The sequence below is a fragment of the Crinia signifera genome, chromosome 19, assembly GCF_055691185.1.
Source record: "Crinia signifera chromosome 19, ASM5569118v1, whole genome shotgun sequence".
NCBI lineage: Eukaryota > Metazoa > Chordata > Amphibia > Anura > Myobatrachidae > Crinia > Crinia signifera.
The window spans coordinates 85,125,818-85,151,884 of record NC_139226.1 but is presented as its reverse complement, the minus strand read 5'-3'; the positions used below and the strand labels follow the sequence as shown (position 1 = coordinate 85,151,884).

The following is a 26,067-nucleotide window of genomic DNA, read 5'->3' as shown; positions in this document are numbered from 1 at the left end:
TAATCACACTTATATTGATTTTTCATATCAACATTTTACTTGTGTTATTAGTTTTGTCAATGTCTAACTAATGCATTTCTAACTTTTGTCAATGTCTAACTAATGCATGTCTAACTTTTGTCAATATCTGACTAATGCATGTCTAACTTTTGGTGTCTATCTATTGACTGTCTGACTAGACATTGTCAGCCGTCTGGAACCCAATGTAACTTCTATACTTATCATTTGTATTTGTACTGTATCCTATACAAATGTTTATGTATTGTATATTTGTATAATTTCCTTATGAAGAATATGAACTGCTGGAAACTCTGCCAACTGTTATTATTATTATTATTACATTTTAGTTATAAGGCACCATAAGTGTTTCACAGCGCCATACAGAGGGCATACAAAGGGCATACAATAGGACAGTACAGGGAGACAGAACTTAACATTACAGTAAATAAATAACAAAAAGTAAGTACAGGTATCAAAGACACCACAATAGACACTACAAATACTATAAATACACACTACAGCTTAGATGTATGTAGCGAGGGAGTAGTCAGCATACTACTATGAGCTGGCTGCCATAGGCAGGAGATGAGCATTTACCAGCAGGAGTGTGTGCGGGCAAAGATGGCCGCTGAGTAGGAGAGAGCTGTAAGTGAATTGTGAGGAGAAGAGGGCTATGACAACTGAAGGGAGGAGGGCCCTGCTCTGAGGAGCTTACAATCTAGTGGAAAGGGGCGACAGATGACATGAGGTGCAAGCAAGTTGGAGGTGGCCTGATGGCAGGATGTGAGCAGGCAGAGATGGACAATGCATGAGGCAGAGGGTTGTAGGAGCATCCTCAGGTCTATGTCAGGAAGCCGAAGGGTACGCTTTGATGAATAGGTGAGTATTCAGTGCCCGTTTGAAGCATGTTTGAATGTTGGGGAGAGTCTAATAGAGCTGGGGTGCGCGTTCCACTGAAGGGGTGCAGCAAGGGCAAAATCTTGAACTCGAGCATGTGAAGCAGTGATCAGCGTAGAGGAGAGCTCTATGTGTTCTGTACTTCATTGTGTTCTTTATTGTTTCTTTCATTGCTTCAATAAAAACATTCAGAAATGCAGGAGATACCACGCAGTTCAAAGGATGTTAACATTTAGCAAACAAAATGGCGTATTGTGACAGGGGGATTCCCAGCTCAATGAAGTGTTGCTAACTGTCGCCAACATATGTGTCCTTTTTGCACATACGTGAATATCCAGCTGTACAGTGTGACCACTGAATGATTGGGTGGCTGAGATATTTGGGTCTGCAGGACTTCTCTCCGAGTGTGCATTGAGTAGAAATGCATCAAAGGAGAAATCTATCTACGTGTATGTTTTATTAATCGTGCAATACATACAATATAAGAGACTGGTGGTTATTGGAAATCATGGAATAGAACCTGAAGTAATTTGGGGTCTGTATCGCAGATGCTGACATCATTCAGTGATCCTAGATTAGACATGTCGGGCATTACTGTATATTGACATGCATTATATCCATGGGCCTAGGACTCCATTAGTCTGAATGGATGGGATAAATCTCAGTGTCTCCTGAGACGGACTGCGCTTGATGCTCGAATACTTAAGTGTCTTCACAGACATAATCAATATGTTATTATAGATGTACTTCCTCCAGTGATGTACTGTAAGTGGCTACATCTCATAATAGCGTGTAAACTATTGTATACGCTGTACATTGCAATTATACAATCACGCTGTCATCATAATGTAAGGACTGGGCTGTTTATGTAGGAGAGATGGAGTTTCCTAAAGCATACAGACACTGAGGAATTTCTGTAGAATTAGTTTGGGCTGCACGGACGGTGTAGTGGTTAGCATTGCTGCCTCAGTGCACTACACTAGATCGTTGTGGGCCCCAAGGCAAACATTTTAAAGGGCCCTCCACCAAAGTATTGGGTGGTGTGGATGGACAGGGTGGGCTGGACGCACAGGGCAGCTGGGGGGTGTGGCCTGGCGGCGTGGAGGGTGGGGCAGGATGGACACTGAGACATCCTCATACAGTGTAAACCCCCGTACACATGACTAGGGGATATATGAGCGATATCACTGATTCTGGCACTTTTAAGTGATATAGTTCATTAAATCACCCAGTGATTAGATTAAGCGAGTGCTGCCTAAGCCAGAGCGTACTTAAGAGGATTACATTTTTTGGGTTGGCAGGAAAGAGTTAATGACTGCTAGATAACTAAAGTAGTTTCATTTTTATAGTTAGCCTTTGGGTGATCTTGGGGGGGCGTGAGCTTAGGGAGAGGGGTATATAGGCAGGTCCTTACAGGAAATACTTCCTCTTACAGAAGTCTTTCAGCCCCACCCACCCTCCCTTGCCATTGGCATCTCAATTTATAGTCCATTCATTGGTACATTTACCATTATCAGAACTGGGGCGGTAGGGCGTCACGGTCCAGCGGTCACTTGTGGCATGAGAGGGCGCTGGGAGGCACTGCCCCTTGGAAAGACGGCAGGGTGTCCTGCCTTTGCGGGGGGGCGCTGTGGGCACTTCATCAGGGAATGTCCACACCGGCCAGAGAGGGGGCGGTGAGACTTCCCAGCGTTAGGTTGTGCCTTAGTTGGATGGGGCCGTCTCAGTTGTCCCCATGTTAAAATCAGTCAGTTGGGGCGTTTAAGTCGCCGCCATTTTTGATGTGACTAGAGCTGGTCATCCGTGGCGCCTTATTGCCAGCCCTTTACGAAGAAGGGTCATACCACTTAATAAATATACAAATGACCTTTAAATCTAATTGCTTTGGTGTCCGTGTCTTTATTGTGTCAGCGTGAGTTATTTTTAGTTAAGCTAGCTTAAAGTGTATGTTAAGGTTCAAGCCAAATAAATGTATAGACGCCTTATGCCTGTAACAATGGACTATGCCCGGCTCTGTGGGTCGGTAACAACTCCCTTCGCCGTCTGTGCATGTACAGACGAGACAGTGAGAGGGACTGGGCCACAATCCCTCACATACATGTTCGAGACCGAAGACAGTGGCCTCACACAGTATACACAAGCTACTGAATTACAAGTGTGTATGCACTTTCACACACAGCTTCTTCCTGTCCGCGTACTTCTTGTATGTGTAATGACACAGTAACTCTGCTTTGTGTCACTACATTTGTAGCATTGTTGGACATGGTGAGGGCTACATTTTTGTTACTGTTGAAAGTAACCCAGATGTGTTCTATTACACATGGCTAAATGGTGAATTTAAAGGGACACAATGCAGTAAAGTACAAGTTAGGAAAGAGCAGCACATGTGAGGAACAGAGGCTAAAACTGAAGGGGGAGATGTGATAAATGAGTCTACAATTGAAACTAGCAACAAGATAAAGTTTCTATGAAGTGTAAGCTTGCGAGCAGGGCCCTCCTACCTTTTTGACTATAACTACCCAGTTTGTTGTATCACTGTTTCCAATTGTAAAACCCAACAGAATGTACTGCGCTATATCAGAAACTGTTATTAATCATAATGTGCACTAATCCTCATAGCAGCTCAGGTTTATCTCAGAGCGGATGTTATAATGTACAATGCAACGGAATATGCTGGCACTATGTAAATGTTAACAAAGACGAATGCCCGGGAGTTGGTATAAGTTTCCGGTATTACCAGCCATGCATTTAATACACAGTAGAAGGAATATCCTCACTCTCAGTATAGGCTGCTTCAAACACAAGGCTGGGGGTCATTAGGCCGAGCGTGTTATTTAATTAACTCCGCAATGAACTGGTGGGGAGGCACGTGGTGGCTCTGGAGGGCACTAACAAATGTCCTCTCAGTTGGCCTAATTGTCTGGGCAGACTGGAGCCTTTATCTCAGCCTAGTGGGGTGTCTATGATCTGTGTCTGATGACTGGGTGGGATCCATTGTATGGCTGTCATAGGAGGGGCCGATACCCACCGCCTTCTGACACAGAACAAGAAGGAGATTCTTTCCACGCTTCTGCACTTCTGAAATCCTTCATTCCAGCCAAATCTCTCTCTGTGAGCTGTGTGTGTGTGTGTGTGTGTGATGTAAAAGTGGTGCTTGTCTATATAGTCGGGTTGCATGTTCTGCCAGGAGCAGTTCAACATTTGCAGACTGTATTCTGATTAACAGGGCAGTCCTTAGCGATTTCATCCATTTGTGTGATTTATTTTCCCCGCGGCCTGTGACGTCATAGGCGTGAAACCGGAAGCTCGCATTATTTATAAATCATCCTAATGGCAAAGGATAAATGAATGAGTTTTTGGATAGAGGGAATGTGAAGACAGACGATAGATTCTATAGAGACACTTAGATAACTATCGATCACGCTGCTGTTTCCAGACACCATTTTACCTGAAGAATGATCAATATGGCTGACTGCTATAAACTGGCGGCACTGCTTAGGAGAACAGATCAAGTGTCTGAGGCCGTGTTCTGTGGAGAGGCCTATAACCACTTGGTGGGAAACACTCACAGGCCCCTTAAAAGCCCATTAGACCCTGGTAACTAATGTATGGCCCTAAAATGCCAAACTGTGTTCCAAGAACTTCAAAGCAAGATACATCATAGGCATCCGGAATCTCCCTCCTCCCTTCAGGAGTTTATCATTAGTAAAACTCATTTACAGTCTAGATAATAGTTTGAGTTGCACTAGTTTAGCTGCCTGAAGACACCCTGGAACAGCCTGAGATATCTTGGGGGACCCAGGTCAGGAGGTTAATCTCCCAGCCCTGACCATCCCAAGGACATATGGGGTTTATAGCTGCTATCCACTTGTAGATAATGTTATCATTCTTGTTACATCTCTACAGTGCCCCGTGTGGACTGTGGTGGTAATAGAGGAGGCTTGCTGAGACATTTGATAGGCTGGTGGAATGATGGCATACAACCACTATGAATGAGTACAAGCCTCACGCGCTCTCGTTTCTCTATGCCTTGTCTGCGGAACATACCAGTTATTGTCCGTGTTGCGTGTAAATAGGATTTTACGGCGTCGCCTTTCTGAATGGTTCAAAAGAGTCACAGTGGGGAAATCCATGTGAGCTGGGACTGACTGGTGGGGAACAGAAGGTTTTGTAGTGAAAGCTACACTGGTTGTCTTACATATGAGCGATTTTACTTACTTGTCTATTACACACATTGCATTGTGATTGTTAATATCCGTTAGTTATACGGCGTCACAAGGGATCCGCAGCTCCCAATTACAGATTACATAAATAACAGTGACTCACAAGTGAATACAATAGAGGACAAGTACAGGGCACCTAACCATAGCTGCATCAGCAGGCAGCACTGACATAAGTATCAGGGGGCAGAGAACAAGGGATCCACAGCACCCTATCCAGAGGCAGAACTCTGGGAGGCAATGGAGTCATCTGCCGCCGGGCTCCTGCTCCCAGGGGGCCCCTCTCCTCCCCCTGCAAGTATAAATCAGTTATTTAAAAGCCAACGATATTGCTTCTGTGGCTGAGTTCTGAGAGATATATGTGTTATATATCTATATTTCTTAACAGAAATATGTATTTTATTTAAGGTTTTATTGGGTTGTGTTGTATATACAGTATGTGTGTGTGGGGCGGCACCAATATAAATCTTGCCTCCGGGCAACTAGAACGAACTTACGCCACTGACCCTATCACAGAGTATATAACCCAGGAGACAGTGACTCACAGGTGAATACAATAGAGGACATGTACAGGGCACATAACCATAGCTGCATCAGCAGGCGGCACTGACATAAGTATCAGGGGGAAGAGAACAAGGGATCCACAGCACCCTATCACAGAGTATATAACCCAGGAGACAGTGACTCACAGGTGAATACAATAGAGGACAAGGACAGGGCACATAACCATAGCTGCACCAGCAGAGGACACTGACATAAGTATTAGGGGGCAGAGAACAATGGATCCGCAGTGCCCTATTACAGAGTACATAACCCAGGAGACAGTGACTTACAGCTGAATACAGCAGAGGACAAGGACAGGGCACAAAAACATAGCTGCATTAGCAGAGTATATAACCCAGGAGACAGTGACTTACAGGTGAATAAAATAGAGGACATGTACAGGACAGATAACCATACCTGCATCAGCAGGCGGCACTGACATAAGTATTGGGGGCAGAGAACGCAGGATTTGGTGCCATTGAGTTAGAGAAGGAGAAACAATTGGGGGGAAGAAGGTCGTACTCGTGAGAGCTAACATTCTAATGAAGATGTGTAGACAGGGGGTGAAACAGATGGTGCTGCTTATGATTAGTTCATTGTTATCAGTATTATAAAATAATTTCTAGAGTCACTTCTCCGCTGAGCCCACTGTGTGCTTGTCCTTAATAGGCCTTATATGGCCATGTGCTTAGAATAGTCTACTTGAATCAATAATAAGTAATATACCTTTCACACTGACAAATATTTGCCGGGTTATTGCACATGAATGCACAACAAATTGGTCAGTGTGAAAGGGTCCTGAACAATTATCCTGGGAGCAGCGTTCTGGTATTTCAACCCAGGTCTTGATCAGGGTTAGACCAGAAAGGCTCGCAGGTCCAGGGGCAGTGCAACCCAGGTCCCGTTCACTGCACTGTAATGGGGCCACTGGGAGATGCTGTCATCTCCCAACACCGCTCCGGCCCCCGATTAAATCACCAGCCCGGCTTTATACCGGGTCGGGTGGCTAGTGTGAAAGCGCTTGCAAGCGTGGTCGCACCCAGGATTTTGTACCCGGCTTGCAAGTGCTTCCTATTGTGAAAGGGGCATTAGATACTGTACGTCCATGTATTCCTGGGCAATCCAATTGTAACGTGCAATGGAATATTCTGTGCTATATAAGAAGCTGTAAATAAATAATAAATATAACGTGCAGTAAAAGCCATATATATTATATTGCATGGTTTATTCAATAATAAATAACGTTTCCAACGACAAATCTTTAACACGTGGCCTGTCGGCGGCTGCTGTTCCCTATGGTAATACTCTGGATCTGGTTCACTGTTGTGCACAGATGCAGCTGCATTGCGTGCTTATAAATAAATGCAGATCTTCGTCGGTGATCAGGACTGGCGGCATCTATGCTGCTGCGTCACCCGCATCTATACACTTGGGAGTGCAGGAGATGTGCAACCTGGCGGATCGCTGCATACGGTAACCTCTGAATAGCCGGTATCTTCCCTTACACCGCCATGATACACCCTCAGATCACTTTTCCTACCTGGCAATGGCACAAGGATGCTCCCCCATCCATGGTTCCGGATGGAAGGGTAGACAGTGTCTAGATAGACAACCAATATGTCGACCATTAGGGGCCAAGTGACTGTCGACCATCTATACCGTAACCGGCCAAACATCTATTTGGAATCTTTAAGACACAATTTCCCTTGATTTTCCAGGCAGCTTCCCAGAGACACAATAGATCTTATGTGTCATAAGATCTGCAACTCCAGCATACTGGTCATTGGCATATGGTCGACATGCATTGGGTTGACCACTGAAGGTTGACATGAGCCAAGGTCGACACATGGGAAGGTTGACGTGGTCTTAGTTTGACAGGTCATTAGGTTGACACAAACATTAGGTCGACATGGGCTAGGTCAACAGTCAAAAAGTCGACATGTTTTTTTTTTTATGAGCCGATGTGTGCTGACAGGCAGTATTTCATGCCCTACCATCCACTAGGGCGTGAACCCAGTAACAAAAACCCATGTCAGCCTTTTTAATGTCGACTTAGCCCATGTTGACCTAATGCTTGTGTCGACCTAATAACCTGCCGACCTAAGCCCATGTCGGCCTTTCCATGTGTTGAGCTTGGCTCATGTTGACCTTCAGTGGTCGACCCAATGGATGTCGGCCTTAGTGCTGTCGACACTATGACTCCTACCCCTGGTCGCACTAAAACACACACAATGCATTGCACGGGCCATCATAATTGTGCATTCTGCTCAAAAATTGTTCTAATGTATGGCCAGCTTAAGGTGGGAGTTCTTTTGAAGATGGGTTGTTGCTATGGGCAACCAATCAGATTGTATCTATTATCTTTTAGAAGGTGCTAAATAAATAAGAAGTAGATTGTGATTAGTTGCTACGGGCAACATCCCATCTTCACCAGAACTCCCATCTTAGTAAAACGGTCCGGCTGTCTGTCCTAATGAGGGACAGGGTTTTTATGGTCCTGGTGGGTTCTGAGTGATATTAATCAGCTACCCTGATGGGGGTTGTATCAGTGGGATCTGCAGCTAGCCCCAGGCAGACCAGTGCTCCTCCATATGGTATAATCCCCTGCAGGGAAGAAACAGATGATCAGGAATAGTAAGGGGTCAGTACAAACCCAATGAGGGGGCTGCATTCAGTAATGTAACATGCATGTATGAGAGACAGGGGCATGACCCCAGCTGATGGAGTATTACCCTTTCCACCGCTTCATTAAGAAATGCTGGAACCAGTATTATAGCATAACCCTGAGCAGAGGATCCTACTTTGTGTAGGGTATATTGGAGGGGGAATGGCTTGTAAGATAAATACATTCATGTCGCAGCCAAGAAAACCTGCTGTAGTATAACAATGATAATGTGGATGTTTAGCTCAGGATTATTGTCCCTTATCATAAAGTATAGAAGTAATGGGGCCTACACACATAGCGATTCCTGGCCGTTTTCTGAGCAATCTCACTAGATCTAGACGGTCCCTACATTGCTCCGTATGTAGGGGCCATAGAGGTAGCGATGTGCTGCCCCGCTCGTCAGGGTCAGTGTTCTCACGGAAGAACACTGGCCCTGACGGATCGCTCAGCGGCACATCGCTGTGCAGCGCTGAGCAATGTCACTCATCTCCCCGTATTGCTGTGTGTGTGTAAGCCCTATAACTAAAATACAACTGGCAAATAGCTTAATCAGAATCCGCTTTATTGGCCAGGTATACTTGCGTATACTAGGAATTTGTTTTCGGTTTGCTGTGCAGCAGCCAGGTGGGTAACAAGTAAACAGAGTACAGAATAAACAATATAAACAGGTGGGGGAACATGTACAGTCATATTGAAAGTTATTCCGAGGGGACACCGTGTTAGATTATGTGCAAAGGGTTTTGGCACGACTAGACAGTGAGGTGTTCATTAGTTCATGTGTCAACAGGTGAACCGCTTGAGGAAAGAAACTTTTTAGGCTTCTGGTGGGAATAGCCCTGTAGCATCTGCCTGATGGCAGCAGGCTAAACAAGCCATGGCCACGATGTAGTTGGTCCTTGACGATCTTTGTTGACCGCTTTTTTGCTCTGGACAGGTACAGGTCCTGTCCTGATTATCTTCTCAGCAGTTCTGACTACCTTTTGGAGTCTGAATTTGTCTCTCTCGCTGGCAGAGCTATACCAGACCAGTATTAAGGAGCACAGTACAGACTCCACAGTTGCGGAGTAGAAGAGAAGCAGAAGCTTCTGTGGGATGTTGAACATCCTCAGTTGCCTAAGGAAGAATAGCCTCTGCTGCACTTTTCCAACAATAGTATCAGTGTTGGGCCCCCATTTAAAGTCCCGGGAAATTTTGGTTCCTAGGAACTTGAAGGAGTCCACTAGCGACACCACACTGTCAGCAATTGTTAGTGGAGGAACACCAACAGCATTCTTCTTAAAGTCCACTACCATCTCAATGGTTTTGAGTGGATTCAGCTCTAGATGGTTGCTGCTGCACCACCGGGCCAATCGGTCCACTTCTTGTCTGTAGGCCGATTCGTCCCCGTCCTTAATAAGGCCAATGACGGTAGTGTCATCTGCAAATTTGATTATCTTTACTGATAGCGCCTCTGAGTTGCAGTCATTGGTGTACAGGGAGAAGAGCAGGGGTGAGAGTACACAGCCCTGGGGGGCTCCTATGCTGATGGAGCGCACTTGGGAGGTGAATTCCCCTGCTTTCACAACTTGTTTCTATCATTCAGAAAGTCCACAATCCAATAACACGTAGCTTCAGGGACTCCTAGTTCGGAGTGGAGGATGTTGGGGATGGTTGTGCTGTAAGCCGAGCTGAAGTCGACAAACAAGGCCCTGGCATAGGTACCAGGAATATCCAGGTGCTGCAGAATGTAGTGCAGGCCCAGGTTGACTAGGTCCTGGGCCCAGGTTGACTGGCGAAACTTAGCTGGATCAGCGATTAGTTGCAAATCCATTTGCGAGCCGCTCACCATCCAATGATTTTCCAAGTATGCGCAGTCTGATTCCAAGCCTTTAAGTGACATTAAGACTAGATAGCGTGTAGGTGTCAGCAGTCCTATGATATAAACATGCTGAAGGCAATCTACTACTTTGTGGCGTCTGTAGCAGACGACCAATGGGGGAACCAGGTAATGACCTCTCTGTCTGACCTTGTGGTTGGCAATGATAAGAAGAAGGGGGTGGTATCCTGGGGCACATGGCTCAGTGTCACGGAGAAGTGCAGCTAAAATCTAAGCAGGCAGAAGTTCTTTGATGTTGCACCATGTAGAAACCAGTGAGCAAACAGAAAATCAGTCTATAAGGTCGCTTGTAGAAGAGATGCTGGACTAAGGAGCTTGTAAAGGATATGCTGGACTACGGGGCTTTGTAGAGGAGATGCTGGGCTACGGGGCTGGTAGAGGTTTTGCTGGGTGACGGGGCTGGTAGAGGAGATGCTGGGCGACGGGGCTGGTAGAGGAGATGCTGGGCTGCGGGGCTGGTAGAGCAGATGCTGGGCTGCGGGGCTGGTAGAGGAGATGCTGGGCTGCGGGGCTGGTAGAGGAGATGCTGGGCTACGCGGCTGGTAGAGCAGATGCTGGGCTACGGGGCTGGTAGAGGAGATGCTGGGCTACGGGGCTGGTAGAGGAGATGCTGGGCTACGGGGCTGGTAGAGGAGATGCTGGGCTACGGGGCTGGTAGAGGAGATGCTGGGCGACGGGGCTGGTAGAGCAGATGCTGGGCTATGGGGCTGGTAGAGGAGATGCTGGGCTACGGGGCTGGTAGAGGAGATGCTGAGCTAAGATGTAATGTAGGCATCTCACAGTCCACGGGTATCCTGCTGTCTGGGCAAAATACCTTCTGTTGGATGATATCACTTTCTTAAAGGTGCCCACTTATGATATGTGCTGGTAAAAGTGAAAGCTTTCTACAAGTGGGGGCACCATGTGGGTACAGGGAGTGGAGTAAGCCCACCCAGTTTGTGGTGGCACCTGACCTATGCTCGCATCTTGTGGAGGACCAGCACACATGTTCCCTGTCAGGGCACCAGAAAATTAAAAAGAGCTGAATTATTTTGTGTCTCTCTCTTGAATTTTTGTTTGCAATCTACATTTTGTAAATGAAGATGGTCCGAGTGTGTTACCATCACTTCCCTCGTACTCAGCATCTGGCTAAAAGACTTGGCACTAAATGAAAAGCTTTCTCATGTGCTGTTCCAATTGCCAAACTTCACAGAATATTTCTTCCCATCTGCTTATTTAGTGGATTCTTCAGAGAAGCAAAACAGTGACCAAGCTCCAAGCTGCCCGGGCACAGCATTTGTTTTTTCACTTTGAAGGCTAAAGAACAGCTTCCCCGTGCTGACGGGAGATCTAACCGTTCCTGGGCAGGAAAGCTCACGGGCTACGGTCATTAGATCGGCCCTATTTCGGTCAACATGCATTGGGTAGACAACTGAAGGCCGACATGTCTTAGGTCGACACGTGAAATAAGTTGACATGGCATGTGTATAGAACCTTTAAACAAACGAGGGAAGAGGCGGAGCATCCAGTCTACCAGAGAGGGATCAGAAGATCTCTCTCCAGTTGGGCTTTCTCTATAGATAGAATTTAGACAAACTCTAAACCCTGAGCTTTTCTGATAGCCCAATATATCCATTCCCAACGGGAATATACCAACACTTCACTTGCACTTTCTATATTATTATACATTCCAAATATCCGCTTCAATCTCTAGTTATACCCATAAATAACTATGGTTCTGATATTCCTCTTGTGAACTGAAGGCTCCTCAGCAAACTTTGGCATCATAATAAATAGTATTATTTACACTTGCCATAATCCTGCAGTTTTCATAAGACTTGTGACTGAATAATTAGACCCCCTGTTAGTAACTGTCTGCAGTAATGTGATTTTAATAATGTAATCCAGATAAAGGACACAGCCGAGTGGAAAATGGCTTTCAATACTTAGGGTGCTGTGTAGAACTGAGGCATGAAGGGCCCACCAGGAGAATGCATCGGTAGGGGCCATGTTTAGGGGTGTAGCCAGTCTCCAAATGGAGGGGTGTGGTCAGCCGCCACATTGGTTTGCCTAACCCTATAGATTGTAAGCATGTGAGCAGGGCCCTCCTACCATTTGACTGTCTGTAACTACCCAGTTTGTTTTATCCCTATTTCTAATTGTAAAGCACAACAGAACATGCTGAGCTGTATAAGAAACTGTTAATATATAATAACCATTATACAGCGCTGCAAGTATGGCGGTACGGGGTGGTACGGCGTACCATTAAAAGAAATACTGCCGGTACCCCGTACCGCCATAACAAATCTGCCCCAAAGTGTTTAATGCGCATGCGCGCATATGTAAGTGGCAGGGGGCGTGGTTTTCGCCGCCCCGCCACAGCTGATTGCTTTCGGAGCGGAGGGGAGGGGAGCGCATTGCGCTTCTCTCCCTCCCCTCCCTGTGTCACTCAGACTAGGCTGTCAGGCGACAGCCAATCAGCGCTCGCGGGCTGGCAGCCAATCAGGAGCCAGCCCGCGAGATAGACAGAGCCAGGCAGAAGAGACGGGAGATGCGCTCCCTCCCCCTCCCCTCCCCAGGGAAGCAGAACAGCGGGGGACTATAGGGGGGAGAGGACCTGACTGCCCCGGACACAGCCAGCACTGGTGAGTTGTGCTGCTGTGGGGGCATTTATGTGTGGCACTGTGGGGGGCATATTATATCTGGCACTGGGGGCACATCTGGCACTGGGGGCATATGTGTGGCACTGTGGGGGCATATATCTGGCACTGGGGGCATATGTGGGGCACTGTGGGGGCATATGTGTGGCACTGGGGGCATATGTGTGGCACTGGGGGCATATGTGTGGCACTGTGGGGGCATATGTGGCACTGGGGGCATATGTGTGGCACTGTGGGGGCATATGTGGCACTGGGGGCATATGTGTGGCACTGTGGGGGCATATCTGGCACTGGAGGCATATGGGTGGCACTGTGGGCATATGTGTGGCACTGTGGGGGAATATCTGGCACTGGGGGCATATGTGGCACTGTGGGGGCATATCTGGCACTGGGGGCATATGTGTGGCACTGTGGGGGCATATATCTGGCACTGGGGCACTGTGGGGGCATATCTGGCACTGTGTGGGCCTATTAGTAATGGGCATCAGTTGTGCGGTGTAATGAGCATTATGGTGTGGGGAATAATGTGTAACGGGCATTATGGTATGGGTCATATGTATTGGGTGTGTGACGCGTAACAGGCATTACTGTGTAAACTTTGGCCGTGTGCCTTTGGCGTGCAATATTCCAGCCACTCCCCCTAGTGTCATATGACCACGCCCCTGGTCACACCCCCTGACCACGCCCATTTTTCGGCGCGCGGCACAGTACCACTAAGACCTTTTTCCTACTTGCACCACTGCCATTATATAAAAAACATAGGGAAGGTTGACATGGGTTTTTCTGTTTTGTCCCAAATCCGACCCTGGCTTCGGGCCAGGGCCGGATAAAGCCTTCGGGGGGCCTGGGTCACTTTAGACAGGAGGGCCCCCTTACACTTGTCATTACTGGCCACAAACTGCAAGGGAGAATATTACACTTTCAAAACACAGAGTAAAGGCAGTATAAACTTGGTCAATGGGTAACTGACTAGCCTGTGTTGGTCCCTCTGTACCTTACTCTGATGGACTGTAGGAGCCCTCACAAGCTCAGCGCTGCCTCTGATTAAAAATCCTCCCATGATGAGGCTGCTGCTGCTGCTGTCCTCCATGGGCCTGAGAAGCATGTGATGAGCTTCACCAATCAGAGCTCAGCACAAACCTCTCATCCTCTGCCCTCTTGTGCAAAGTCTAATGGGAAGTCGACTCCCAGTAATGCACGGCAAACTTGTGCAGTCAGTGTGCCTTGGCTCCAGATGCTAGTCGGCACCATTAATCATTGGCAGATAGGTGAAGCTATTTGGCAGATAGGTGAAGCAATGACCTTAATAGTGACGACCTAATGACTGCATACCATGCACACTCACTGTACAGTGCTGGGAATATAGTTGGTATATAATGTACACTCTCTGATTGCACAGTGCTGGGTATATAGTTAGTATATAATATACACTCACTGATTGCACATTGCTGGGTATATAGTTAGTATATAATGTACACTCGCTGATTGCTAAGTACTGGGTATATAGTTGGTTGGTATATAACACTGTACACTCCCTGTGATTGTACAGTGCTGGGTATATAGTTGGCATATAACTGTACACTCCCTGTGATTGCTCAGTGCTGGGTATTTGGTTTATAACACTGTACACTCCCTGTAAGTGCACAGCGCTGCGTAGAGCATTAGCTTAGAAGCCCTACAGAGCACGCTCGCTGATTGCACGGCGCCGGGTGTGTGATGTCAGAGCCCGGGCCCCCATAGGCTGCAGTGAGCCGGCCCCCTGGCTGCTGTCACAGCTCAGGACCACCCTCCTCCCCCAGCTCCTCTCCCTCTCTCTCCCGGGCAGGACAGCGATCAGAGGCTGCTGCGGGTAACAATAGACGGACGGGAGGCGGCGGAGCGCTGCTGCTCACACACCCGGAGAAGGAGGGAGGGGGCCCCGGCCACAGCCACCATGAAAGCGGCGCTAGACCTGAAGCCCACACTCACCATCATCAAGACGGAGAAGGCGGAGTATGAGTCCTACTCCTGTGCCGGTGAGTGGGCGCTGACCCTGTGGGAATAGATGGGGCATGGTGGTCACTGGTGGTAACTGGCAGCGGTGTGTCTGGGGCGCGCTCTGATTGGTCCAGACCTGTCCTGATGTGATACATTTTAACAGTTTCTGCTGAGTTAACCGTTTGTCTCCCCCTGTAGAGTAACCGGGCTTTCCCTGGCACAGTACACGGGGAAGGGTCATTGGGTCCATGGATGGGTGCTTGGTACAAGTCTTGCCCTGGTGGGACAGAGCAGGGAGGGGCACTTAGTCCCTGGGTAGATGGTTGCTACAAGTGATAGAGCAGGGAGGGAGCACTTGATGTGAGTATCCCCAGTGAGTGAGGCTTGCATACAGTGACCTGTCACTGAGTGGATGCTGTGAGTGTGCCTCTAAACAGAGGCTGGAGATAAGGAGATTACTGCAATCTGATTAGTTTCTCTATGATAGCCCTAGATCCCCTATCTGGTGGTTGCTGCAGACAGGCCTGGGGCTGCAATTAAATACCCTACTGGCCTTCTCTGCAGGGGATGTGACCTGCTGTACTGTGAAGCTTAACCACTGCTGCTGCAGAACATCTTGAGCATCCATTCTGCAGCAGAACAACTTCTGCTGTACAAATGCAAGTTCTACATGTTCCTCCTGCCACATCTGGAAGGTTGGCCTACAGTGATTTATAAGCCCCTGGAGGTGTGTGTCTGATGCACAGTTACACATTGCGTGCTATAGCAGGGCACCATCAGATATAGGGGTACAGCAGAGCCCCCCTGGTCAGCACTGATCTGTGCAGCAAATTCCAGGCTTTATTACATGTGTTTCTGCTCGGAGAGGCGATCATGGGATCTGTCTGTGTTCACATTACACACTGCAGACGTCATCGTTTCATTGATAAATCTCGCAGCCATCTGCACAGGTCAGCCATGGCTATTTTTAGAGTTGAACATGAGTCTAATTCAATGACTTCAGGTTCCCCTCCAGACTTTATTGTGACGGGAACGGGGACCTGTACCCTCTTATCTGACAACCTATTCACCTTACAGCCTGTGATAAGAGGAAGATATTTCTGTGATTGCCTTCAAAGCCGTCCCCCCATACACTTATACGATGAGGCCAATAAATCGTGTAAGATGTGCCACATCGTATGTGTTTTACCTCCGAATCTGATCTGATGCGCGGTCCCGTGTGTATCGTATCCGGAGGTCAGCAACAAAGATTTGTCAGATCCTGTGTTAGTTAGTGGCATCGATTATGATACATCATATGCAAAAGGAGCAAAAACGGTGCATCGTGTGTGATCCTGCCGCCTGGGAGCCCGGTGGGTAGTTGGGGTATCGCATGCGAAATACGCAGCTGAGTTAAGATGTCCATACACGGTGCGTTTTCACAGTGCGATGCGCACTCCCGCGGGCATCTCATCGCACAGTACAAAAAGTATGTGCTGCGCAAACTTTTTGTACTGTCCTCACATCGCACGCATATCACATGTAAAACGCATGCTTTGTGATGCGATCCAGCCCATAACTTGTGCGATCATCGCACCGTGTATGGGCACCATTAGGGTCTGTTGTATCTTTCCTACTGGATAGTGGACATCGGTCAAAAGACCGACCCCAGCATCCCTCCTATCTATCTAGCTATCAATCTAATTAGTTACGTTTCCATACATCACCACTTTTGCAAAGATTATGGAATTTGCTGTGCTATATAGGAAACTGTAAATAAAAGAAAAAAATATGCAAAGTACAGATTGTCAGGTTACGAGCAGAACCCTCTTTGGTTGCGTGCAATAAATAAAACCACACTGGGCATATAGCACTCCGCTATAGGCTGGCACTACATAAATAAATGCAATAGTTATGTGGAAAGATATGTGCATCCAGAAAAGTAAGGCTTGTCGCTGAGTGCTGCTGAGGAATGGATGAGGCCTCTGCTCGGGGTCTTGGCTAAAAACATTCTCTGTTTGAGGATGGTCTTCTGTGGGTATCGCTAATGACCCCGAGCCTCGCCCAGTTCTAAAGCACATCTGACACTTTTCAAGAGACTTTAAAGTGAGACCCCGGGGAACAGATAAGAGTTAAGTGATGAGAGGGTCTGATTGCTTCGCTTTGTCCATGTTTAATTTCCTAACAAGTGGAATCAGCAGATAACAGGCAGACGTTCCCCTTCACTGGGGCATAAATTCAGAGCCGCAGTTTTGTGTTGTAAATATTTGATGTTTGGTGAATGGTCACACTCTTTCTCTGTGACTCTGTCTCACTCTCTCATGATCAATTATTGAATTGAAACTGCAAGAGGTTTTTTCATTAGGTACACGGTGGCGCAGTGAATTGCCCATGCTAATATATACGTTGGCGTACGGATACCTGGATTGTATCTTCGCACGTTTACTGCACAGTTTGAGTCTTGACTTTAATAGAACGTGACTCATCTCTGTTTTTAAATGATTGAATCCCATTTATGTGGTGTATTCCTCCCTGGAAGACCGTCTGCTCTGGACACTAGCCAGCGTTCTATGCTTGTACAGTTGTGAGGCAGGAAATGTGGGTTCAGAACTGCTTGTGTGACCCTAGCCTGTTGTCGGAGCAATGCACAGGTGTAAAATCATGCTGTATTGGCTTTTTTACACTTAATAATTGTGATAATGGTGGAAACGAGGTCTTATGTAATGTATTATCGCATCATCCCTAAACAGAGCTATTGTCTATTTCTAAAATGTGGAGTGCTGACTTTTTTTTTTTGCCTAGTGCAAAAATATACATTGCCTATTGAAATTGAAAATGGGAGAAAAACTGCGCAAGGGGAAACACTAATAATAATCAAAGGAATTTATTACACAATATTAAATGTACATATGGTATGTGGCCACAACCTATAAAAACTTAGGACATAAAATACATCCACATAAAAATGAAAAAATAAACAAAAATAAGAATATATAAATATATATAGTATAAAAACTACATAGCACAAATCACACACAATATCAAGCTTAGTGGGTGCCTCTGCTGATTAGTAATGCAGGTTAGTAGATTAGCAAGCTGAAAACTGGTATAATTGGATCCAGAAAGTCCATATACTCAAACTGGTAGATTTTTACTTAGATGGAGTTAGTAAACTTGCAGCATGCAAAAGATGTTATAAACTTCAGAATGAGTTAAATAGGTTGCCTGGCCAGACAAAAAAAGTTAATATAAAAGCTGGGTATATACCTTTGGAGACCTGTGGTGAATTACAGTCTCTGATGCCTCCCAGTTGCTAGAACTGAATTTCCAAATTTGTATGCAACTATATCCGGAGTTTGTGACACCAGTGGCTTAGAGATGAATAACAGGTCCCCTCAGTGCAGTATCAATAGTCTTCAGTGATCTGGAGAAGTGGAAATAGGTCTCTAACGCGTTTCCCCGCCTGCTGTGAGCGTCGGCGGCTTCCTCAGAGAGAGAGAGAGCGAGTAAATCATGCACGATTTACTCGCTCTCTCTCTCTCTGAGGAAGCCGCCGACGCTCACAGCAGGCGGGGAAACGCGTTAGAGACCTATTTCCACTTCTCCAGATCACTGAAGACTATTGATACTGCACTGAGGGGACCTGTTATTCATCTCTAAGCCACTGGTGTCACAAACTCCGGATATAGTTGCATACAAATTTGGAAATTCAGTTCTAGCAACTGGGAGGCATCAGAGACTGTAATTCACCACAGGTCTCCAAAGGTATATACCCAGCTTTTATATTAACTTTTTTTGTCTGGCCAGGCAACCTATTTAACTCATTCTGAAGTTTATAACATCTTTTGCATGCTGCAAGTTTACTAACTCCATCTAAGTAAAAATCTACCAGTTTGAGTATATGGACTTTCTGGATCCAATTATACCAGTTTTCAGCTTGCTAATCTACTAACCTGCATTACTAATCAGCAGAGGCACCCACTAAGCTTGATATTGTGTGTGATTTGTGCTATGTAGTTTTTATACTATATATATTTATATATTCTTATTTTTGTTTATTTTTTCATTTTTATGTGGATGTATTTTATGTCCTAAGTTTTTATAGGTTGTGGCCACATACCATATGTACATTTAATATTGTGTAATAAATTCCTTTGATTATTATTAGTGTTTCCCCTTGCGCAGTTTTTCTCCCATTTTCTGTTTGTTCTTACTGGGATTTATTGAGCAGTCCCAAAAAACAGCAGCAGTAGTGGAAACACTGGTAACATATCTTTTGGGTTATAATTACGTCCAGATTACTTAGCGCTGGTCTTTCTTTTCTTTTGCCTATTGAAATTGTTCAGCAGGGCACCCCGGAGGGTGCTTACTCATCCAAAGTGCCAAATTAACGCATAATAAATAAATAAATAAATAAATATATATGTATATCTCCATGAAGGTCTCTCTACCTTGACAGGACTTGAGATATTTGCACTGAATTAACATGCACTGTGTAGCATTGTTATGGCTATAGCTATCTGTTATCAGTTGTTTCTGGCTGAAGGAAAGCAGTCTGCAGGGTACTGACCGAAAGCCCGGTGTATGCAGGAAATTATCCCCCACTACCTCTCTCTAATCAGTATTTTTTAAAGACCCAAATTCACCCACCCCATACCCTAGCTATAGCCCACAAGCTGGGCCATTTGTCTAAGAACATCTCTGACCATCTTACAAAACGCCCCACAAAGAATGAAGGGATGGGGAGGGGGGTGAGGGTTACAACCAATCACAAGCTGCAAGCACACCTCGGACATATAATGTTGGTTAACGTAACTTTATTGCTGAGGTGTTACTGCAGTCCCTACACTACCTCCAGGTTGCCTTAGCAGTCTCTGTGATGGATGATTACTTTCACAATGCCAGTGATGTAATCCTTATCTTCTCCGGTGTTACTCAATTGCTTGTAATATACATTACCCTTATTTTTCCTCCCTTCTCTCTCCATCTCTTACCCCACCCGTTTCTTCCCTATTTCTCTCACTCCCTTCTGGTACCCTCTCTTGCCTCTACTGTCTCTGCACCCTCCTCCGTCTGTCTCTTTTTCTTTCTCCCTCTTGCTCTTCCCTCCCCATGTCTGCATCTTAGATTTCTGTCCTGCTAATTGCTCCCCCCCTCTCTAGGCAACACCGCTGCCGGGCATATCTGTATTGGCTGACGGTTTGTGCGCATGCAAGGGCCTCCAAGATCGTGTCTTTAAACTCTGTGTAGAAACTCGTCTGTAGTCTTAGGTCTGGCGTATACGCTTGCACCAATGTGATTGTTCAAAGCCTTAAGGCCCTCATACACTGAGGTGACTTCTAATCTGGGAGACCTCGCACGCAGCACTCCTGTGAGCCGCCTGGGACCTTATATATTGCATGCGATCCCAGCCGAACTTGCCTCGAGCTGGACACATCCTGCAGATTGCTTCTCCTGCCGGGGCGACTCGGAGGGTCCCTTGCGATATGCCTAGGACCACGCATTGAATCGGACCCACTCTCACCTGCAATTTGGGCTCTGATTGTAGTGATCAATTCCATTTAAAGAGGCCAAATTGCAGCTGAATCGCCCAGTGCATGGGGACCTTTAGAATTAACTTTTATCTCTTCATCTTTACTTTTGTACTTTTTGGGACTTTCTTCTCTACAGTTTTTACTTTCTGTATGTGACCTGTGCGTCCCAGCACGCCATTTCCGTTCTTCTATACGGTTATACATACTGTATGTGGTTGTGGGTAGCGCTGTGATGTTACTGGGCGGATAACAAGCGTGCCAGCAGTTTTAGCAGGTGGGGTATATTAGGACAACAGTGTCTAGGCTGACGCCAAAAAGTTGACGGGGGGGGGGGGGGGTGAAGTTTTAAGAACGTGGCCCCCAATTAGTGTACTGCTTCGCCCGCCATGCTTCAACAAGGCACACTTTACCGTTCCGTATTGAAGTCTTCATTGATGGCAAAGTACAGATAGAGCCATCAATATCTAGCAGCTAACCCTTTAATAGGATTAAGTGAGTAATGGGATTACTCTGCTAATCGCCTACTGTATTGTTCTATGTGTTGTATTGTAGCTGAGAACAAAAGGAGTTTGCTCCCCATGGCTATACAGAGAAGGGTGGCTGGGGAGGGCTCCATCTGTATATAAAAGTCCCAAAAAAACCTTTTAATGTGTTGACCATTCATTGGTGTTGACATAGACATTGTTGACCTGTCATCCAAAAGGTGGTTTGGGATGAGTATGAGAAATACCATACCTATAAAGTTGCACCCGCACATAAGTACTTACCCAGTGTGTAATAGGGTTGGTACAGTACATAATGAATTAAGGTGGAATGTAATCTAAGACATTGGCATAAAATACATTTAGTGAAAGGTAGATGCCAGGCTTGCTATAATGTTATGGCATATAGTAATTCAAGCCTCTGTAATATAATAGTTCTGTCTTGTTCCTGCAGTTAAATCTGTGATCAGCACAGTCACACAGGATTTTATAGGAGACCGTAGATGAGTGTATTATGCTGCCCATACACTTGTGAGATATTGCATGCAATCATTCAATTTCGACCACATCTGACCGATAAATCGAATGATTGTATGCATTTTTAAGGGACCATTCGACACAATGCCGCGTCGATAGATCTTATGTGCTGCACATAATAGCTATCGAATTGCAGGAGTGATTGCATGTGGTTTTTAATGCAATCCGCAGGTGGGGGTGGAGGGAACGCTTTTGGTGGCTTGGGAAGTGGGGGTCGGAGGGACCACAGGTGGCGTGGGAGAGGGCGTAGTGCTATCAGGCATCGAAGGTCAGCGGTGGAATTGTTTAAAACACTGAGCAGCCCTCTGATTGGCTTAGCTCTCTTGGACAGTCAGAGGGCTACCCAGTGTTTTAAACAATTCTGCCACCACCGCTGACCCCCCACCAGCGCTACTTATAGCGCTACGCTACAAATCTGCTCTCTTCCAGCATCCGATGTGCCATCTCAAGATGGCATACGATATCACCACAAGATGCGATTGGATTCGATGGACATCGATGTCGCATTGAATCCGATCGCATAAGTGTATGGGTAGCATTATGCAGGAACTCTCTGAAAGTGACATCACTGACACCGAAGAGAGGGGTCAGAGTTCATAAAAACTGTCATTAACTGCCAATGTGGTGACATTTCTCAAACCTGTGACTCATTGAATCCTAGCAATGCATGTTTTCCAGATCATTTAGCCTGAGCAAAGATGTGTTAATTGATTAACGCAATAGACCCAATTATGCTAATTGTCCCTGAGGATACCCTGAAAACATGCACTGCTAGGGTTCTACGTGGATCGAGCTTGAGAAACACAGCTATGGAGGCTTAAATAATGTGTGTGTTGTACGATTATATACTACATGGCATGTGGAGTAACACCGATACCTCTCTATACAGGGAAAACATTCACATTTATATGTAGTTCACATATTGATGCTGGGAAATGTAGTACCACACACGTTCTAGTCTGGGTAGTAGTTGTTATGCAGAATTCCACCATTAGGAGCGTACACTTGTCTGTGTAGCTGTGACAAAGCGCAGCCTTACTAAGGACGCTTCTGTCCCCTAATACAGGCCAAGGAATTATTTGCGCAATGCGAAGGATTCCGCGAAATTCCACTTTACTGTAATGACTAATCCGTGATGCGCAGAGTCTTTAAATGTAACGCTTTGTGTGTCTTCCCGAATCTTAGTTTATCTCTCTTACTCAATACTGCAATAAAGTGCACTCAACCAGCAGAGAGGGCTCTGAGTGAGTCTTTGTGTGGGAGGCTGAGAGCAGCACCAGCCTCCCTGCTCTGCACGCACTGTGGTCAGGCTGAGAGCAGCCTCTGAGCCCCTGGAACGGTTTTCACACCTCTTGTCAGGCCCGGCTGCAGCTGCCTGTCGGCGTGTAGCGTGTCGGTGGTAGCAGTGCCTCCAGAGCCTGCGTCATCATCATTAGCAGCTAATCAGATGTGTGGTCACTTTGATGTTTCCTGTGTAACACATATTCACGTCTTTTTGCGGTCACAGAGATCAGATACTTTTCTGAAGAATAATTTAATAAAATTAACAATTCATATTCTGTGTTTTAAATGCATACCGAGGAACCTGCTGCATGCTGCGGCGGAAGTCCTGCACGGTGTGTTATGGATGGCGGCGGAAGTCCTGCCCAGTGTTTTATGGATGGCGGCGGCAGTCCTGCCCAGTGTGTTATGGATAACTGCGGCAGTCCTGCCCAGTGTGTTATGGATGGCCGCTTCAGTGTCTAGGTCACGGGTGTCAAACACAAGGCCCGCGGGCCAAATCCGGCCCGCCAGACCTCGTCATGTGGCCCGCGCAAGGATATAGCATGCAGGGCAGTGTGTCCCAGCTCCTGCCTAGGCCACCTCCTCTCACCCACCCCACCGCGGCCGCCTTACCTGTTCCTCCACAGTCGGCGGCCATGTTCCTGTAGGCACATATGTATGCGGCTACAGAAACATGGCCGCCGGCCTAATGCCCGGCAGTGACAGACACTGGGTGGGGACGTCATGACGATGACGCCGCCCGCCCATGCGTCTGTAGAGAAGTAGGAGCAGGCAGGGAAGCTGGACCGGGAGTCAGGGACAGTGTGGCCGCAGCAAGCAGTGAAGAAAAGCTGGAAGCCGCAGCAGCTGCAGGACAGACGGAGAAACAGTAAGTGAGGATGAGGATCACACTCACAATTAAAAAAATATATATCTGCTGTTTCCTGAGGTGTCCCCGTGTATAATAATAATGCCATGACACCACAGGCTGCTCCTCCTGTATAATCATTTATGTGTCATGGCATTACTTTTATTATATTATACAGGGCGAGCAGCCTGTGGTGTCATGGCATTATAATTATACAGGGGGACCTACAGATAAAACCGGCCCTTTGAGGGTGACCAAACTGCTGATGCGGCCCCTGATGAATTTGAGTTTGACACCCCTGGTCTAGGTCAACAGCGAAAAGGTTAGCCACTATAGATTGACACAAGAAAAGGTGAACATGGCAATGGGTTAGCATGAGTTTTTCATGTGTGTTTTTTTTTTTTTTGGTGTCTGTTGAATTAGTGTGCCACCCTTGCATGACTCGCTGCCTCCCTCTATGCACACTGGGATGGTAAAGTGTAAGCAAGTCAGTTAAAAAAAAAAAAAAAAAAATCCTGAAAAACTAATGTCGACTAATGTGTCAACTAATAATGGTTGTTCTTTTGACTGTCGACCTAGACACTGTCTACCTAATGACGCATACTGTCCTGCCCAGGGTTTTATGGATGGTGGCGATAATCCTGCCCAGTGTGCTATGGATGGCGGCGGTAGTCCTGCCCGGTGTGTTATGGACAGCAGTCCTGCCTGGTGTGTTATGGATGGGGCGGCAGTCCTGCCTGGTGTTTTATGGATGGCGGCAGTAGTCCTGCCCGGTATGTTATGGACCGCAGTCCTGCCCAGTGTTTTATGGATGGCGGTGGTAGTCCTGCCCGGTGTGTTATGGACAGCAGTCCTGCCTGGTGTGTTATGGATGGGGCGGCAGTCCTGCCTGGTGTTTTATGGATGGCGGCGGTAGTCCTGCCCGGTATGTTATGGACCGCAGTCCTGCCTGGTGTGTTATGGATGGCGGTGATATGGATGGTGGTGGTAATCCTGCCTGGTGTGTTATGGATGGTGGTGATAGTCCTGCCCTGGGTGTTATGGATGGTGGCGGTAGTCCAGCGATAGAAGCGGGCAGAATGTTTCCAGGAATAAATCACAATTAATATTTTTGTATATGAAGCCAAAAGTGGCAGTGCCCAGAAGTATACTTTCAATTACAGAAGTGCTTATTAGTAAATTACCTTTAGGCATTGCCCAGCATCAGGGCAATAGTTACAGACTATATATAACAGGTAGACATGGCAGCAAGCGATAGTTGTGCCCAGTGTAATACTAGCATTTGTACCTGGTAACGTATCAGTAGTAATGCCCGATATGATTCTGCTATTGCACAATAAGTGGTGATGTCTCATTAGTACCGGCCTGTCGTCTTATGTCTTGTCTCCAATTGGCTGGATGCTGATGATTAGCGTGGCCATAATATCATGTGTGTTCTGTCACAGGTCACTGCCAGGTGGCACACATACAAGACCATGCTGTGTGATGTGCACACTTCCTATCGGTGAAGATCTGTCAGGGCTGTGTGGCCCTCCTATTGCTGGGTGTTGTACATGTTGGCTTATCCAAGTCTCCCTGTGAGCCCCGAACCAAGGGCCAAAACTAGAGCACCGCCGTGATCTAGGCCTGAGCTGAACTTTACGTAGCACATGCATTTAACCTCACTCACCACCATAGGACCAGTAATGTTGCCTCTTAACATTAAGTACATGCCTGCAGATAGGTGGGTGTGCTGTGGGTTATTCAGAGGGAAGATCCATCTCATTTCAGACAAGATGCTGCTTTTACTGTGTGTCTATTGCGAGGGGTATCCTGCTTGTTGTGTGACTACAAGGGGGGGGGTGCTCTTGTTAAATGGCTACTAGAGAAGGTGCTGGTATAGCTGTGTGGCGACTAGAGAAGGTGTCGCTGTGCGGCGACTAGAGAGGGTGCCGGTGTCGCTGTGTGGCGACTAGAGAAGGTGCAGGTGTTGCCGGTGTCACTGTGGTGATTAGACAAGGTGGCGGTGTCACTGTGTGGCAACTTGAGAAGGTGCCGGTATCGCTGTGTGGCGACTTTAGAAGGTGCCGGTATCGCTGTGTGGCGACTTTAGAAGGTGCCGGTATCGCTGTGTGGCGACTTGAGAAGGTGCCGGTATTGCTGTGTGGCGACTTGAGAAGGTGCCGGTATTGCTGTGTGGCGACTTGAGAAGGTGCCGGTATTGCTGTGTGGCGACTTGAGAAGGTGCCGGTATCGCTGTGTGGCGACTTGAGAAGGTGCCGGTATCACTGTGTGGCGACTTGAGAAGGTGCCGGTATCACTGTGTGGCAACTTGAGAAGGTGCCGGTATCACTGTGTGGCAACTTGAGAAGGTGCCGGTATCGCTGCGTGGCGACTTGAGAAGGTGCCGGTATCGCTGTGTGGTGACTTGAGAAGGTGCCGGTATTGCTGCGTGGCAACTAGAGGAGGTGCCGGTATCCCTATGAGGCTACTGTATAGGCTGCTGGTATTGCTGCATGGCTACTGGTGTGGCTGCTGGTATTGCTGCGTGGCTACTGGTGAGGCTGCTGGTATTGCTACGTGGCTACTGGTTTCTCTGGAGTTGCTT

The 26,067-nt window shown here is 46.9% G+C and overlaps 1 protein-coding gene across 5 annotated transcripts in view; it reads left to right on the top strand.

Moving 5' to 3' along the window:
* The window catches only part of ETS1 (ETS proto-oncogene 1, transcription factor), a 106,894-nt gene that overhangs the window by 62,710 nt on the left and 18,117 nt on the right, over nucleotides 1–26,067 (top strand). The window contains exon 1 of one of the 5 annotated variants that reach the window (XM_083162837.1): nucleotides 14,546–14,855. The exons of 2 other annotated variants lie outside the window; for them this stretch is intronic. In XM_083162837.1, coding sequence (XP_083018963.1) covers nucleotides 14,774–14,855 — 82 coding nt within the window. In that variant the 5' untranslated portion in view covers nucleotides 14,546–14,773. Of the gene's footprint in view, nucleotides 1–14,545; nucleotides 14,856–15,035; nucleotides 15,178–26,067 lie in introns of those variants that run through there. 2 more of the 5 variants (XM_083162836.1, XM_083162838.1) reach the window with 2 other exon arrangements.